At 55.4% G+C, this 16,688-nt stretch overlaps 1 protein-coding gene across 1 annotated transcript in view; it reads left to right on the forward strand.

Moving 5' to 3' along the window:
* Positions 1-12,582: 12,582 nt before the first annotated feature.
* The window catches only part of SCUBE3 (signal peptide, CUB domain and EGF like domain containing 3), a 29,271-nt gene continuing 25,165 nt past the window's right edge, over positions 12,583-16,688 (forward strand). The window contains exon 1 of the mRNA XM_058819382.1: positions 12,583-12,679. Within this exon, the coding sequence (XP_058675365.1) occupies positions 12,595-12,679 (85 nt within the window). The 5' untranslated portion in view covers positions 12,583-12,594. The remainder of the gene's footprint in view (positions 12,680-16,688) is intronic.

Below are 16,688 nucleotides of genomic sequence, written 5' to 3' on the forward strand. Positions count from 1 at the left end.
AGAATGTGATCAGAAATAATTCAGCTTGCAGCTGGGAGAAGTTCCTTCCTGAGAGTTCCCAAACTCTTGCTGGCGTCGATTGCACTTCCAAACCCACACCAAACTTCCAGCAGCTCCTCCTGAATGGAACCAAGGCCCTTTGGGAAATCTTTTTGAGAATATTGTCCATGGAGGAAAATTAAAAGGCTGAGGAGGGAATGAATCCACTGCCCTGTAGGGAGGAAAACTTTTTTTGCTTATTCCAGGAGCTGTCTTATTTTCTTGGTACTTCTTCAGTCAGACCCAAACCCAACTCCATCCCCATTCTTACACATTTTTTTGCTAGGAGACAGAGAAAAGCCAAGCCTGAATATAGTGATACGTATTTATATCTATATTTATATTTTACATATTTATATTTTGTATATTTCTATTTATATTTTATATATTTATATTTTGTATATTTATATTTATATACACGCAGACCTGTGTGGAGAAGCCGACCCCTGGCAGTCCAGAGTCGCTCTAATGACAATTTCACGCACATTGGTCAGTGTGGAAATGTCACCAGTGACTGCCCATAGCTGGCTCCAGGAGAGAACTGGCTGCAGAAAAACAAGATAAAAGTAAGGGAAGGAACGCGAACCACAGCCTCGAGAGGAACAGGGGGTTAAATCCATTTACCGAGCAGTTTTTGAGTGAAAACGTGCAGGTTTGTGTACAGACAAATCACCGCTGCGGCTGTGAGCGGACCCGGCTCCCTCCCGTGCCCGCGATCCCCGGCGCGGGGCTGACCCCTGGTGCCGGCCGGGAGCGGCGCCTCGCCGAGCGGACAGCGGGCACGGAGCGAACGGACAGCGGGCACGGAGCGAACGGACAGCGGGCACGGAGAGAACGGACAGCGGGCACGGAGAGAACGGACAGCGGGCACGGAGAGAACGGACAGCGGGCACGGAGGGAACGGACAGCGGGCACGGAGAGAACGGACAGCGGGCACGGAGCGAGTGAACACCGGGCACGGAGAGAACGGACAGCGGGCACGGAGGGAACGGACAGCGGGCACGGAGAGAACGGACAGCGGGCACGGAGGGAACGGACAGCGGGCACGGAGAGAACGGACAGCGGGCACGGAGAGAACGGACAGCGGGCACGGAGAGAACGGACAGCGGGCACGGAGCGAGTGAACACCGGGCACGGAGAGAACGGACAGCGGGCACGGAGGGAACGGACAGCGGGCACGGAGAGAACGGACAGCGGGCACGGAGGGAATGAACAGCGGGCACGGAGAGAACGGACAGCGGGCACGGAGAGAACGGACAGCAGGCACGGAGAGAACGGACAGCGGGCACGGAGGGAATGAACAGCGGGCACGGAGAGAACGGACAGCGGGCACGGAGCGAACGGACAGCGGGCACGGAGCGAGTGAACAGCGGGCACTGCCCCAGCCCCGGGGTCCCGCGCCCACCACCCCCAAAGCCGCCTTCGGGCCGGGCGGGCCGGGACTCCCCTGCTCCGCCAATGGGCCGCGCCAGGCGCTGTGTTGAGGCGGCGCGGCGGGGCGCTCCCATTACGGGCAGAGGAGGGGGAGCGAAGGGGGGCCCGGTGTGAGGCGTGAGAGGCGGCTGCGGCGGCGGGACCCGGGGGCAGCCCGGGGTCTGGCATCGCATCCCGGCCATCCCGGCCCTGCCATCGCATCCCGGCCCTGCCATCCCGGGGCTCGGCTGAAGGGGCGGCCCCGGAGCTGTCGGGGAGAGGCAGCGGGAGCTGCAGGGAGCGCTGCCGGCCGTGCAGCCACCGCAGCATCCTTCCTGCTCCCTCGTTCCCGCAGCATCCTTCCTGCTCCTTCGTTCCCGCAGCATCCTTCCTGCTCCTTCGTTCCCGCAGCATCCTTCCTGCTCCCTCGTCCCCGGAGCATCCTTCCTCCTCCCTCGTCCCCGGAGCATCCTTCCTGCTCCCTCGTTCCTCTGAGTTTGTCCCTTGTCCTTTCCGGTGGCTTGACTCCGGTCACCTGCTGTAACCTCTCCCGCACTTCTCTGGGATTGGGGTTAAACCTTCCGAAGGGCAAACCCACAAACGCTGAGATGATGCTCCTTGTGTGCCAATAAACAATTTGCTTTTTTTCTCCCTCCCAGCATTTTTTCCCCACTCTTAATTTATTTCCTCAGCATCCGTGACATCCATGACAGAGGCATTACAGAGCCCTCGGGGCCACAGGGCAGGGACAGGGAATTTCTCTTAGTGCTCCCTGTGCATTTTTGTGCAGTGCCAGACCCAACTCCTGCCCGTTTCTGATCCTTAGCTTCGTGTGAGGAAGCTGAGGATGGGGAAATAGCGTTTATAGAGAGTAGAACAGCACAGCTCCTGAGGGCACTGCACTTTGCTCTTGTCTCTGTTTCAGAGCAGGGCCCGTTGCTTCCATCCCATAAATCCTGATCTCAGAGGAGGAAATTGTATTTAAATATATATGCATTTCCCTTGCATTAATTTCCTTTCCCATGTGACTGGTGACATGAAGGATTGCAATAGAGGAATGCATTTTTAATGCATTTCCTGCCGATTTCTGCAAGGCAATCTAATTCCTGAGTGGGTTTAACTTCCCACAAAGGCAGAGGACTTCAGGAACGCTGGTAATTGGTCTGGGTGGGTTCTTTTAATCTACTGTTATAATGTGCTCCATCCATCTCTCTGATTAGATTAATCTCATTTATATTTTAGCCGAGCCATCTAGCTGAAATCCCAACCGAGGAAATTGGGATTTTGAGTCTTTCAGGGTGAGCACTTGGAGTGTTAGGCAGCAAACTCCATAGGGAGATTTCCGATTTGCCCTTTTATCACGTCAGAAATTTGTAACCCTGGTGATCCCGTTGGAAAAGGACCATTTGGGCCGTGAATCTGCCTCATCACTGAGGAGAGCCCACACAGGTCTCCTCTGCCCTGCTTGAAGCAAGTTCCCTAAGGAATTAAGCCCAGCCTGGTGCAGAGGGCTCAGCTTTCCAGGAAGGCTCCCATTTTCCTGGCAGGAGCAGAGAGAGCTCCGTGGCCGGGCCTTCCTCACCTGTGGAATGGCCACACTTTTGCAGCCCCACCGTCACGACCGTGCTGGGCGCGGCGAGGGGGAGAGCCTGCCAGTGCAAACAGAAATACCTTCCCCGTGGAAGGGGAAATGGGTTTTTTGTTTAAGAGATGGCAATGTTTTTCCAAGCCTGATGAATATGAAAGTCCCCATTTAAAGGAGCGGGAGCAGCGGAGAAGCCGGTCACTGTTTGCGCGCCCACGCGCCGACAGAGGAGGTGAAAGCAAACTTCCTGGTGTGTCCCGGTCCAAATCACCTGGGAGGGAGGCACAGTGCCCCGAGCTGTGAGCTGCGAGCTGAGCAGCCGCAGAGGCTCTCTGTGAAACACCAAACCCCATCCCAACAGCAGAGGCAGAGCCCTGGCCGTGTCACAGTCTCACAGCCCTCACTTCCAAAACGGGAGGCAATTTGGAGCTGCATCCGTGGCTGTTGGAAATCGGCCTTACAGGGGGAAGGCAATGAGGGTGGAGGGCAGAAAGTGTTAGCAGGTGTTTTGGGAGGGCGTGGAGAGGAGAGCAGGGGAACACTGGAGTTTTCCTCTGCCCAGTCCGCCAGGAAAGCTATTTTTGCAGGAGCTCCTGGGCGCCAGACAAGGTTTGGATTGTTCCCGTGCTGGATGCTGGTGCAAATACGTGGGCAGACACCAGGACCCTGAGGAGCTCCCAGTGTCCCAAAAAGGGTATTTTACACCTTGTCCAGGAGAGAGGATGTCTTGGCGCCGGGTTTGCCATAGTCCCTGGTTTTGTTTGGGAATCCTCTGGAGGAGTGAGTGCCTGCAGCAGTGCTGCTCTGGCAGGGGCGTGCAAGGTGTGTTTGTGCCCAGAACACACCAATGCCCCACCAGCAGCTGTGGTATCTGTCAGTTCCCTACTCCTCAGGTGGTGCATGACCTTTCCTGTGAGACATCCCATCTGCACGAGCTGGCTTTGCCACCTCAGTCACAGAGGACGTCTGAGCTACAGGGAGCAGCCAGGGAAGCAAACCAGCCCTTGTGTCTGAGCTACAGGGAGCAGCCAGGGGAGCAAACCAGCCCTTGTGTCTGAGCTACAGGGAGCAGCCAGGGAAGCAAACCAGCCCTTGTCCTGCCCAGCCTCCTGTGGGTCTCAGGGTGTTCCAGACCAATCTGTCATCTGTGTGTTCAGGGACGGGTTGGTGCTGGGTAAACTGAGGCTTGGAGGGGTTTGGTTCATGGTCACACAGGCAGCCTGGCCACAGCCCAAGCATTGTGACTGGGAGTTGTTCTTGGAGCTGGGGAGGGGCTTTTCATGCCATCTCACCCCGTTGGACACCCCCACACCCAAAACTGGGTTTGGGCTCCCGTGCAAAGCACTGGGTTGCTGCTGGTGCCCCTGGCTCTGGATAATCTTTGTATTTGCTGACTTGACTAAATTGTGGCTTGATGGAGAGCTGGGGAAGCTGAAGGTACAGGGAGGCCCAAACCACACACAGCGCTCGGGGAGGAATTGTGATCCAAAAAAAAAAAAAAAAGTTCAAAGGTGTTTTTGGCTTATGCGGTTTATCTAGATTGCTTTATGTTCGTTAATCTGTATTAACACAAATTCTCTTGGAATGGCTGCCTGGGGAAGGGTTTGCTCAGCTATTCTGACAAGGACAGACTTTTCCAAGAGTAAAAAGTTTGAGCTGGGAAAAAGAAGCCAGGTCCTGTCTGGCATGAGTACATGGAAGCCTTGTGAGCAGAGCAAGGCTGTTTCATCCCTGCTGCCCACACCCAAGTGCCCCTGGCAGCCCCAGACACTAATGAGTGATCACCTTCCCCCACTGCCAGGGAGGATTAATCCCCCTGTGCTTCCTGGGGCGATGGGAACCCCTTTTCCAGCTGGCACAATTAGTTAGTGAGCTTCAAGGTAAATTGGAGGTCAAGCCCAGATTTGAGGGTGGTGCTGGTGGGTGTGAGCGTGACCCAGGGAGCCATGTGATGTGGGCGACGTCCTGCAGAGGCAGGTGATCTCCCTGTCCTCTCCTTTCCCCAGGGCTGGGATTAGGAGAGATTTTACAGCTGAGTGATCAGCCTCATGGTGAGGTTTGGTTCACAATGGCTCAGCCCCCAGCCCCTTATCAAGGACATTTCTAGGTCTCGTATGGCCAAGCTGGGCAACAGCAGGATGGTTTGTGCCTGCAGGGGACCTGTCCCTAAGAGGCACCACCCCTTTGCATCCACAGGGACTTCCCACCTTGAGAACAGCCAGAGAAACAGCCAGAGGAACCTGGAACTTGTGGAGATGGATGGCAAAGCCCAGTGCTTTGGAGAGGGTTATCTAATGCTTGAACCTTCAGCTGCCATCTGAGTGCACTTCTTGCTCTTCAGAAGTCTTCTCGTGCAGCCTTGGGCAGGTCCCTGCACCAGATGCCACCTCCTCCCACCAGCTGCCTGTGATCAGGATTGCTTGGGTGCCACAGGGCTGGAAACCTCTCGGGGACCGATGGATCAGCTCCTTGAAGGGCCCAGCTCCAGCTCCCAGCAGCCAGGAGCAGCAGCAGGCAGGCCAAGCATTCCTGCAGAGCTGGGGTGGGAGTTGTCAGCAGGACCTGGGGCCTGCCCCAAACCCAGGGGACTCCCTCCTCCCCCTGCCCGTGCAAACACCAGATTAACAATTTGTTTGACATGTTGCGGCTGGTCGGTTCTTCACCCGCTCCCCTGATCAGAGGGAATAAGTGTTGCAGTGTGCAATAATGTTCATTTCAGGTGAGGGTAAATATAGAAAGGAAAACCTGCTGAGAGCAAGCCATTTATTCCTGCCTTTGGAAGCCTCTGCTCATAAACAGTCAGTCATGCCCATTTGGAAAATCCCAGTGTGGTTTTCTTGGCCATCCTAGAAGAACATTTACTTTCCTGTAGGTTAAGAAGTCCGTTTTAAATAAAAAAAAAATAATGTCATCTCACTTCCAGCTGCCCTCGGGCGTTTAGGGCTTGTTGACACACTAAGGCCGCTCTGTTCTCATGCAGAAGTGGTCTGATGCAGGAATTAGGAGGGAGATCCTGCAGGGCTTCCCCAGCTGGTTGGGCTGTCAGCCCCTTGTTCTTTGGGCTCTCCTTGTTCCCTTTGGGATTTTATCAGATGTTTTAGCCATGTGTAGGGTTAAAACCCCCCAGTTTTGCGGTGTGGATTCAGGGAGGTGCTGGGGGTGCCCTGAGAGCCCCATGCACGGGGAGGCTGTGGCAGAGGGATGAGCTCATGCTGGACCAGAAAACCTCTGAGGGTTTTTGGGAGAGCGTGCCAAAGGCAACAGGACGGCGAGGGCTGCAGGAGCATCCCGCAAACGAGCCAGCAGCCATGGTCAGCCCACGGTGACCTGCTGCAGCACAGCAAGGACACCCCAAAGCAGGAGGACCCCCCAAAGCAGGAGGCTGAGGAAGGCGGGGAGCCCCTGGCACAGCCCAGCTCTGCCTCTCTCCCCATCCCAAAAGTGGCACCGGGGAGCTGTGCAGGATTGCAAAGGGGCCGCTTTGGGTTGGACGCCTGCCCCTGTCTGCTCCGCAGCTGGCACCAGGCAGCTCCCTCCTCTGGAGTGTTCTGCACTCAATAAGGGTCTCTCTAAGTTTTCTGACTTTTGGCTCGGGTTTTGCCTTGGTTTCCAAAGGCAAGAGGCAGTTAAGTCTCTTGGAAGAATGAATCAATTAGCAAATGCCTTTGGTCAGGTCAGTGCCCTGAGCAGTGCCCGTGCCTCTGCACCAGGTACAGACTCAGGGAGGCTGCTCTCACCCTCCCATATTTCCAGAGCTCTGCATATATCATCTAACAAAAAAGAAAGGGGAAAAAAGCCTCCCCCGGAACTCAGTATTGACTTTAATGGTGGCATTTGTGTAAGCAACAAAATATTGACGCAGTTGGCTGGGGTCTGGCCGGGGCTTCTGGAAATAAACTGCTGCCTTGTTAAATTGTAGATGGAAATGCAAGTGGGAAAATGACTGACATCTTACGCAAGGCGGGCAAATAAAACCGCTGCTTTACTACGGCGTGAAAAAACTCAGGAATTAATAGGTCTCCTTCTGCTCCAGGGTGTTGGATTTATCCCCAAGTAAGATCCATAAACTATTTTAAGGAGAGAAGTGCTACTTTTAAACATGTGTGTCTGGGTCCTGGAGTTCCTGTGGTGTCACAGTTAACCCCTGCCTTGTCATGGCTGTGGGCAGCAGAGCAGCCCCAGAGCCCCCCCAGTCCTGTTCTTTGAGTCACCGTTCTTGCCGATGCACAGACACATCAGCACCTGATGAATGATGGGGTTACTTTCAAAGGATGCTTTCCTACGATGTGTTCCCACAGCTTTTGTCAGAAATGTGGTCGGGCCTCGACCTGGACTCTGAGCTTGATTTTACCAGTGTGGGACATAAAATGTATTTTACCAACCCCACCTGCTCCAAAGCTGTGTCTGACTCAAAGCAGATGCACTGAGCGTCGCTGAGTCCATCTGGGGTGTGACCCAGCACAGCCCCAAAGACTCCTTTTGACTTCAGTAGCCGAAGACCTTTTATCATCTTCTATGGGAAATGTGATTAACAGAGCTGTAGGGAGTGATACATCACTTTCCTTTCTTCCCAAAGCCCCTTCCTTCTCCACCCACATCCTGACGATCTCCCAGCTGACGTACATGTGCTCGTGGAAAAGTAGGATGAGATAAAAGCTGTGTTCCAGTGGCACAGGGTCCCACTCACCGGCAGTGTAATTATACACGCTCCAGCCCGATCTCCCAGTAATTATTCTGGAATAAAAGCCTGCCTATTTCTGTAAGCCCTTATGTCACTTGGAAAGCTGTTATAAATTCAGCTGGAAAAAGGGACCCTTATTCTGGGATAAGTGTGGTTAGTGGTTAACTGGGAACGGGGCTATTCCTGGCCTTGCCATGGGCCTTGCCGGTGACGCCGGGGTAAGTCACTTCACCTCAGCGTGTGTCACCTTCTCCTGCTGCAAACGGGGAATTACAAACAAGGCCTGTCGCAGGCAGCGTTTTGGGAAGCCCATAACTCTGGAAAAAAGGTGTCACAGGGTGCCAGGCAGTCATTTAGCGGGACCTGGTGCTTTTTTACCCACCTTGGAGGCATCTGGATCAAGCTGTAGGCTGGGGAAATGAGGGATGAGCGTTGGGGACTGGCTGAGCCGCGTGAGCCTGGGCTGTTGGCGTGTTACTGGGAATGCTGTGTTTTCCTCTCGGCTTTTAAAAATAGTCTATTCTGTTCCAAGTTGTAGACCACAGCCCTCGCTGGGGCATTGAAATGTCTGGGCTGCTGTTTTCTTGAGCCAGCACCTTCCAGTGTTCAGGGTGGGGATGTGGTACCAGCATCCATCCCCCCAACTGCTGGGTGCAGCAGAGATGGGGGGGTCCTGCCCTGGACTGGCATCATTCTGGTTCTCATGGACAGGAGGGAAAGGCAAATCTGCTTCACTCTTCTGCCTGCAGCATCCCTGCCTGGTTCAATAGCTGCTTCTGCAAGCCCTAAGGGCCTCGGGGACTTTTGCTTCTCAGCAGCTTCTTGTGCAGCCTCAGAAGCTGCTTTTGGCTCGGCATCACACAAGCACACGCAGCCGAAGATGCGGCTCGCTCCTAGCACATGGCATTAAATCCGCGCTAGAGGTGGGGAGAATCCTCTCGGAGGATTGCGCAGACAGCGCAGGCTGGCTCACGGCCAGAGCCCCTCTGCTGCCCACGGAGCAGCCGGACCGAGGTGCCGATGCCAGGAGGTGCCCGCAGAGCTGCCCCGGCGCGTTCCCACGGCCCCGTCCCTGCGCAGGCACCGGAGAGGGGCTCAGCGCCGCTGGAATTGGGCTGGAGCCAAGGAGGCAGAGGGGAAGGAGCCTTTTACAGCCCATTAGTGCTCCCCAGAGCCGGTCAGCCCCTCTCGTCGTAAAAGCGGTGGAAGCCACAGAACCATTACGGCCGCTCTGCAGAAGATGCCAGCCCAGCTCCCGGCTCCGTGTCCCTTCCCAGGGGCTTGGCCAAAGCCGCTGGCCCTCAGGGCAGCTGGGCTGCTGGGATTCCCTCTGGGAACAAGCTGGTTCCCCGTCCATCCAGTTGGGCTGCTGGGATTCCCTCTGGGAGCAAGCTGGTTCCCCGTCCATCCCGAGCTCCCCCCCAGGCAAAATGTGCATGGGAGGGTTCCAAGCGCAAATGTGTGTGTGCGCTAATGGGAACTGAATTGCCTCTTGCCCCGCAGCCTTGCAGCTTGAGGAAAACAAGGCAGGGGCTAGGAATGACCTCATATCGCCTCCCAGGGAATGTTTTGCCAGATGAAGGGGGGAGAGGCAGCATCAAGACAGCACAATGTATGTATCTCTCTCCCTGTGTAAACATCTCTGTAGCTGCAGAAACCTCTTAAAACCCCGAATGAGAGGAGAACAGCTGCTTTGATCTGTGGATGTGGTTGTTGTTTTCTGAGCGCAGATCCGTTCTTTTTTTAATTTTGCTTCAAATTAAAAAAATGCCTGTTGTGATCTTTTGCTTTTATTTCTTGGCGAGGGAGCGGAGAGTGGTGCAGTAAATTTTCATGACTCCCCATGTAACCGTTTCAGCATGGCTGACAATTCCTCGCCGGCTCTTCAGCGCCGCAGCACAATGGGCCGAATCTTCTGGCCCTACATGAAGCCAAAGCAAATGGATTTTGCCCAGAAGTGCACAACGGGGAGTGGAGGCAGCGGGGAGGAGAGTGCTGCCACCTCCTTCCCCACCACACACACACACACAAGGCTCGGGCTGGCGATGCCTGTGAAGGGTTTGGAATCAGCTCCTGGGCACGGATCCGCGCCAGCCCTGTGGGCCAAAGCGCTGGGCTGCCCTGCAGGTGATGTCAGTGTGACTCGTGGCACTCCCTGGGTGATGTCAGGAATCCCCATCTGCCCGGCTTTCCCCTGTGCTTGGAGGGGCACCAAAGCACGCACAGCCCTGGCACCACCTCTGCCCCTTTGGCCACTCTGCCGGGCAGCATCAATTGCTGGACTCAGCAATGCTTTGGGAAGATTACGCAGCTTTTCTGGGAATTCCTGGACATCAGCAGTTCGCTCCAACCCAACTGCTTCGCTGTGGTGCTTCATAACCCCGTTGGAGGAGCGAGACATGGGGGTCAGCCCCTTGGCTCCTGTGCCATGACCCCCCTCCCAGCAAGGCACTGGTTTAACTGGGAGTGCTTGGCCAGAGTTGTGTCCCCAGGGAGGCAGTCTGGGCACGAGTGAGGAGTTTGAGGAGCTGGTTCATTTCCCCCGTGCTGTCACGTGGCTGCTCGGTGTTTTGGCGTTTTAATTACACACGGCCCTGTGTATTTAGGGCTGGTTTATGGGTGTTTATACTAATGCGTAAACCTGCAATTTAGAAGCTCAGTTATAAATCAACATTGCTGAAGGTCTTGTCCCTCGTGCCGTGAGATCGGTCTCCAGATTTAGAAGATAGGTTAGAGGGGAAACAAGGAGGACTGTTTAGTTTTCCTCTGGTTATGATGATAAAGGATCACAGGACGGGGTGCGAGGTGCGGTGGCCGGGCACAGAGATCTGCCGGCGTAACCCAGAGCAGAGTTTCCATTTTAACTCTGCTCTTAGGAGTCTCTGCCATAAGGGACTTGTGTTTCTGCAGCAAATTCCAGCCCAGGAAGAAAAGCAGTGGCACAGCTGCTGGTGTGATACGCACAGGAGGGTGGTGGCACCCCACTGGTGATGCCTTCAGATCAGGATGTGAAGATGCCCAGAGCCTTGTCCCACCTCAAGGGAGGGGCTCTTGTACCCAGGAGCTGCTGGCACAGACTGGAGCTGGCTTCCCCCAGCAGCAGTGCCCAGTGGGATGGCACATACCCACTGGTGGGGCATGGTCCTCTCCCAGCACAGCCTAAGGACAACACCTCCACATTCATATTTCGTGTACAACATATTTTTACAGCTTTAAGGATCATTTGTGAACCTTTTCCCCTTACCAGCTGCCGCGGAGCCTGGCTGTGCCAGGGATGGGTTTGGGTTACTGGTGTGCTCCTGCAAACCCCCTCCCCAAGGGAAGGTCCCTGTGCCATGAGGGCAGCCCAGGGAGGGGGTGACTTTGTAGGGAAAGACCCAGGGACTCCTCAGCATCCTCCTGTGCAGCTGCAGTCCCTCCTCTGTGCCGTGGGTGCTTGGCTTAGCTGGACATTTCCCACTGCCTCCAGCCCCCTTTGTCGTATCTTTAGGGGATATTAGGACAAAAAGGGGTTGGGGAGGGTGTAGGGGCAGCACAGTGGGCTGGGAGGGGGCCCATGGGCACAATGACCACTGGGGCTGTCAGACCCCTGTCCCTGGGCAGGTGGAATCACTGCACACCTTCCTCCCCATCCCGCTCCTGGCTCCAGCCTTCATCTCCCGCTGCAGTTTCCTGGCTGGCAGTGCCTCTCCCGGCTCAGGGAGCAGGAACACCCAGAAGGGAGATGGTGCCAGCAGCTCCCAGCACCAGGATGGCCACGGGGTGGGGCAGGGGTCCCCCTCCTCCCTGGGGTGCCCCCAGCTCCGGGGGCTGGGCTGTGCAAGGTCCCGCAAGCAAACAAAAAATCCCTGAACATTTCAGAAAGGTCTTTTTCTTCCCCCTCCACCCTTATTCCCAACCCTCCTTCCACCTCCCAGGGCAGCCAGCAGAGCTGCTCTCCGGCCCTGTTTCCCCCTGCCCAGCACCCCGAAACTCTCCAAAAGCCACCAAGCCCAGCCGGGTCGTGCCATCTGCAAACTCTCGGGTTTTTTAATTATATCTTTTTTTTTTCCCCTTGTCCTTTTCTTTCCCACCCCTTGCCTTTTCCCATGGCGGACGCCTCCCCCTGGCCCCCCTCCCCTTGCCACCACGCCAAGCCCTGGGCTGGCCGAGGGGCTGCGAGGTGCGGGCTGGGTCTGGGGGTTGCGGGGGGCTTTGCATTGATGCATTGATCGCCCATGGTCTCCGCCTGACCTCCCTGCTCCCAGGGAAGCAGTCTCCATGGCTACTGGCCCTTCTCCTCCAGCGCAGACTGTAAATTCCTGCAGGCAAAGCCCAGCCTTGGGGGTGCGAGGGGGGGAGCCGTGAAGGAGTAACCAAAGCCAAATAGAAAGAAAGAAAGAAAGGCTGGGAGAGAGAAAAAGGGCGTTGCTTGGATGGGGCTCTCCTTTCCACTCCCCTTTCCCAGGTCCCCAGCACCAGGGCAAGGCGCCTGCTTCCCCCCTCCAGCACTGCTGCTCCTGCTCCTGCTGCTGCTGCTGCTCTTGCAAAACTGGAATTGGCTGGGATTATTTAAGGGGAAAAAAAAAAAAAAACAACGGAGGACAAGGGATCAGAGCAGCCGCCAGAGAGAGGGCGATAGAGTCCACTTTCCTCCAACTGCCCTGGGTCTCCCTCCCTCGCTCTCTCCTCTTCAGCAGCACCAAGAGCCCCAAACTGAACCCAGAGCAGCTTTTTCCATCAGTTCAGCTCCCTTCCCTCCCTCTGTCTCACACACGGCAAGGAGAGAGCCCCTTCCTCCCTTTGATTTCCCTTCGCATGCTCAGCCCCTTGTTTCCTTTAAAGCACTAGAAATCCCCCTTCTTGCCCCCGCTCCTCCCTGCAGACTGGGATTGCCATGGGAGCTTTGCAGATTGCTGGATTTTCCATCCTTTTCTTTCTCCTCCACTCTGGAAGCACGCTGGCGAATAAAGCCAGTCAAGGTAAGAGAAAGTCTTCCCTGCTCGAAGGTTTGCTGTTTGATGTGTGGATTGGGCAGCCGGATCTCCTCGTTAGAGCTGGGGTTTGAGTGCAGCCTGGAGAAGGCAGCAGCAGCAACAACAAACAGTGGAGGGGATTTTAAATGTCGCTTGCAGATATTCTCGCCTACTGCCTTGGAACTGGGCTTGGGTTTGTGAACTCTTTAATGAGTTGCGTTCCTTAGACTTTAGTTGTTTGGGTTTGGACTCTTTTATCTCAAGGCAGGGGGTGCAGGGGCAGAAAATTAGGGTGGGCGAACAAGTCTGCATCCATCACAGGCGAAATGTGGCTGTCTGGGGAGGCTTGGGGGGCTCTGCTGGTTTGGTGTCTGGCAGATGGGGCAGCAGGGTGGGCGAGGGGCTGGGCTGGAGGGCAGGGGTGGCAGAGCCCGGAGGCTGCGTCTGTGCTCGGGGGCTGCACATGGGGCACGGGGGAACCTCAGATGCTGGGCAGCAGGAAAGTTCAGGTAGCTGAGCACAGCTAAGCCTGAAAATGAAGGGAGCTCTTTCCCTATCTCGTGGAAGGAGAGCTATGTCCCATCCTTATCAACTTCGGGCTTTTCTGTTTCACAGCTCCCGTACTGAGGCAGAGCCTCCCCTTCCCAGACGCACACACGGAGCTTTATGTACGCTCTATCTATACCTTCCCTTTTCTATAGCACCTCTATATTTAGCTCGGATTTTTTAGCTCTATAGACGCGCGGGAGCGCGCGGAGCACACACAGCCCTATACATGGTCCCGTTGGCTGCCTCAAAGGGGGTTTTCTCCTTCATTCACCACTATCTGGACAATCTGCCGAGGTTTTTTTCTCCTTTTCTTTGCACGGCATGCGAGGTTTCTGTGGCTGTGGCAGCTGCGGCGTTTGTGCGGACGGTGAGATTGAGCAGCGAGTGAATGAAATCTCGGAGCGCAGGCTATAATGAAAGATCTCTTGTAGGAGGATTCCAGCCACGCGCATGGTCGCCCCAGCCCTGTCACCGACAAAGTTAGAAGGAATTTCAAGGCTATTGTCTTATCTGGCTCAAAGTGTTTCTAAAACAATGGGCGACTTCTCCGGAGGGCAGCCTGGGCAAGCAGGAGAGATTTTTCCAGGGCAAAGGTTTGGTGAGAAGGCGTCCAGCTTCACATAAAGCTTTATGATTTAGGCACAGAAAGGAATGCTTAGGTTTTTATCCCCCCTCAAATTATCTTGAGTGTATGCATTGCTTTCATTTCTTATCATAATATTTATTTATTAAGGCCTTTTGGTTTCCAGTTCCATTTAAGCCTGAGCCAGAATTGCATTAAAATAGCAAAGTGAAATTCCATCGTGCAGAGACTTGACAGATCCCTTCAGGGAAGGAGAGGGGTGGAGTGGGGGTGGAGAGAGGTGAGCTCAGTGCTGAGCTGGGGTTCATTGCCTGGGACAGTGCTGGCTCCTCCAGGGGGGCTCTGCTGGGGAATTGACGCTGGGGCTGCACTTTGGGGGTTCTGTGGGCTGGGCAGGGGGAGCTGTCTGCAGAGAGGCAAAGGCTGGTGTGTGTGGGGCTGCGAGGCCTCTGGTGCTGGTGGTCCCTTTTGGGTGAGGCTGAACTCATGGGCATCACTGATGGCAGGTACAACACGTGCCTTCCCTCAGATCCTGCTGTCTCCTGGGTTTCTGACTGTCACTGAGCTCTTTGAACCCGCTCTGTGTGTCTGGGACGTGTGTTACCAGGATATTTCTCAAAAGCATCAGGTGTGTGTGGCAGGTGACACCCCAAAGATGGGGCACACATTGCCCCAAAACTTTTGCCCTTTTGAGGGACAGCCACCCTTGCCAGGTGACTGTCACAGGCTGGGAAGGGCTCTTCTCCCATCTGTCTTTTCTTGGTGGGATAACATTGTGTCATGGGTTGGGCTCGCTGGCTCGTTCCTTGTACTGAATTACCCCACAAAGTTTAGTCTGTGGGGAAGGAAGGATTTAGAGAGCTGGCTGCTGGGCCTGCAGGGCGTCTGCCAGTGGACCTGGCTGGCTCTGGAGTCAGCTTAGGGCTAGGGAAGCTTTCAAGAGGAGAGCTGGCAACATAAATCTAAATAACCATGGGGAGGCTCCTGGCGCACACTCACATCTGCGCTCCACAGGCCAGGCTGCCCGCGTGTTGCTGTGCCCAGCACTCCTCTGGGTTTGGGTAGATAACGTCCCTGCCAGTCCCCACCTCTGGTCCGTCAGTCCATCTCAGAGCCCTCCAGACAGAGGAGCTTGTCCCGAGCTCCTGCTCTCAGTGGAGCAGTGCCCTTACCTGCTGCCTGCCAGCATCCATCCCTCCCTGCGTGCTGGCAGGACAGACGGACACGGTCCCAGGGACTGGCAGCTCTGTGCCCTCCTCGGGCAGTGCCAGTTCCCTCACCTCTGGGAACACATCCCAGCTTTTACCACTTCTCCCTGCAGCTGATCGCACATCCCCTCGGACGATGCTGTGCCGTGGGGCCAGCGGGGAGAGGCAGCGTCTCCCTGGGGATCCCAGCACCCCGCTGGCGTTCCAGCAGCCCAGCTCAGGGTCCTGGGTGGGATGGCAGCCTCAGCCCAGCCCGCTGGGCCCTGGGTGGTTGATGGTTCACTCCAGCCCTCCTGGCCCCTGTCCCACGTGAGGGGCTGCTGCGCTGCCATGCACCTGCAAACCCTACACACCGCCAGGGATTATTTTTCTGTATTTTTTTCAAGGAGTCTTAAAATTTTCCAATTGCAGCGTGGAGATGCTCTTTGGTTCCCCTCCCACTGCAGGCAAACCTCCTCCCCCTTGGCCTCTGCCTTCCTACCTCTCCAGCATTCACAGTGTGTGACTGTTGTGCCTGTCCCCTCCACCCCGCTGAAATATGAAATGTAAAACTGTAAACATTTCACATGCACAGTTCAAAGGAGATCTTTGACTGAGGACGTCTAACATGCCTGTACCGAGATTAAAAAAGGGGAGGGGGTGGGTAGGAAGGAGGGAAGAAGACTTTTTTTGTAACTGCCAACTGGAGTATAAATATTCAGACACCTTGAGTCTTCCAGTGCCGATGTATTGCTCTCTCCAAACTGCTCAGGAGTTTGGGGGTTCTTGTCTTTTATTTTTATATAGTTTTTTTTTTTCCTGCACAGACAGCCACACCAGAGTACTCAGTTTAGGAAAACAGTATGCATGATTGACCTTAGCCTTCACTTTCAAAATTCTAAGTCCCCTGAGAGGCTTTAGGAGAAGCCCGGGATGGCAGATAAAGTTTGCTCTGTCTGGCAGCCCTGGAGGATGCCTGGCTGTGCTTTGGAGAGGCTGTGTCCCCGCTGGAGATCTTGAGATTGTTGCTCCCAGAGCAAAAAACAAACACATTTCTTAAGGCAAGGCCGGGTCAGTCCAATAAGCCAAAGGAACAACAACAGCAGTGACAATTCCACGGGGACACGAGCAGGCTGCTGGTGTGGGGCACCAAACCCTCTGTGGGGTTTGATGGAATTAGGCTGAAGTGACCAGGGCTGGCACAAGGAAGTGGATGGAAGTGGAGGGAGCATTTCCTACCCAGGGAATGGTGGTGGATCCATCAGGATGACAAGGGCTGCTTCAGGGGATGGACAGCTCAGGACTCTGCCCTCAAGGGAGTGGGAAACATAAGTGAGGGGGATAAAAAAGCCCTTTTCTGGGTCATTAACAGCTTTGGGGAAGCACAACCCATGGTGAGGGTTATGGGGCAGGATCTGGGCATTGAACAGGAGGGTCCCAGGCTGGGAATGGCTCCAGGTCCTCTCTCTGACTTGTGGTTCCTCCTCCTTCTGTATTCCATCATTGCACAGGGCCGAGTGCTGGGGCTGCACCTCCTGTGCCCCACCTGCTTTTGGGGAATCTGGGTGGATATGCAGGGCACGGGGCTGGTTTGGGGGTCTCCACTGCATGGTGAGATGCAGACATCCCCTCTGAGCCATCCTGAGCACAGGTACCTGCCCAGTGCCCGCTGGCACCCCCGTCCTGGCAGCAGGGC

The sequence above is a fragment of the Ammospiza caudacuta genome, chromosome 24 (assembly GCF_027887145.1).
Source record: "Ammospiza caudacuta isolate bAmmCau1 chromosome 24, bAmmCau1.pri, whole genome shotgun sequence".
Classification (NCBI taxonomy): domain Eukaryota; kingdom Metazoa; phylum Chordata; class Aves; order Passeriformes; family Passerellidae; genus Ammospiza; species Ammospiza caudacuta.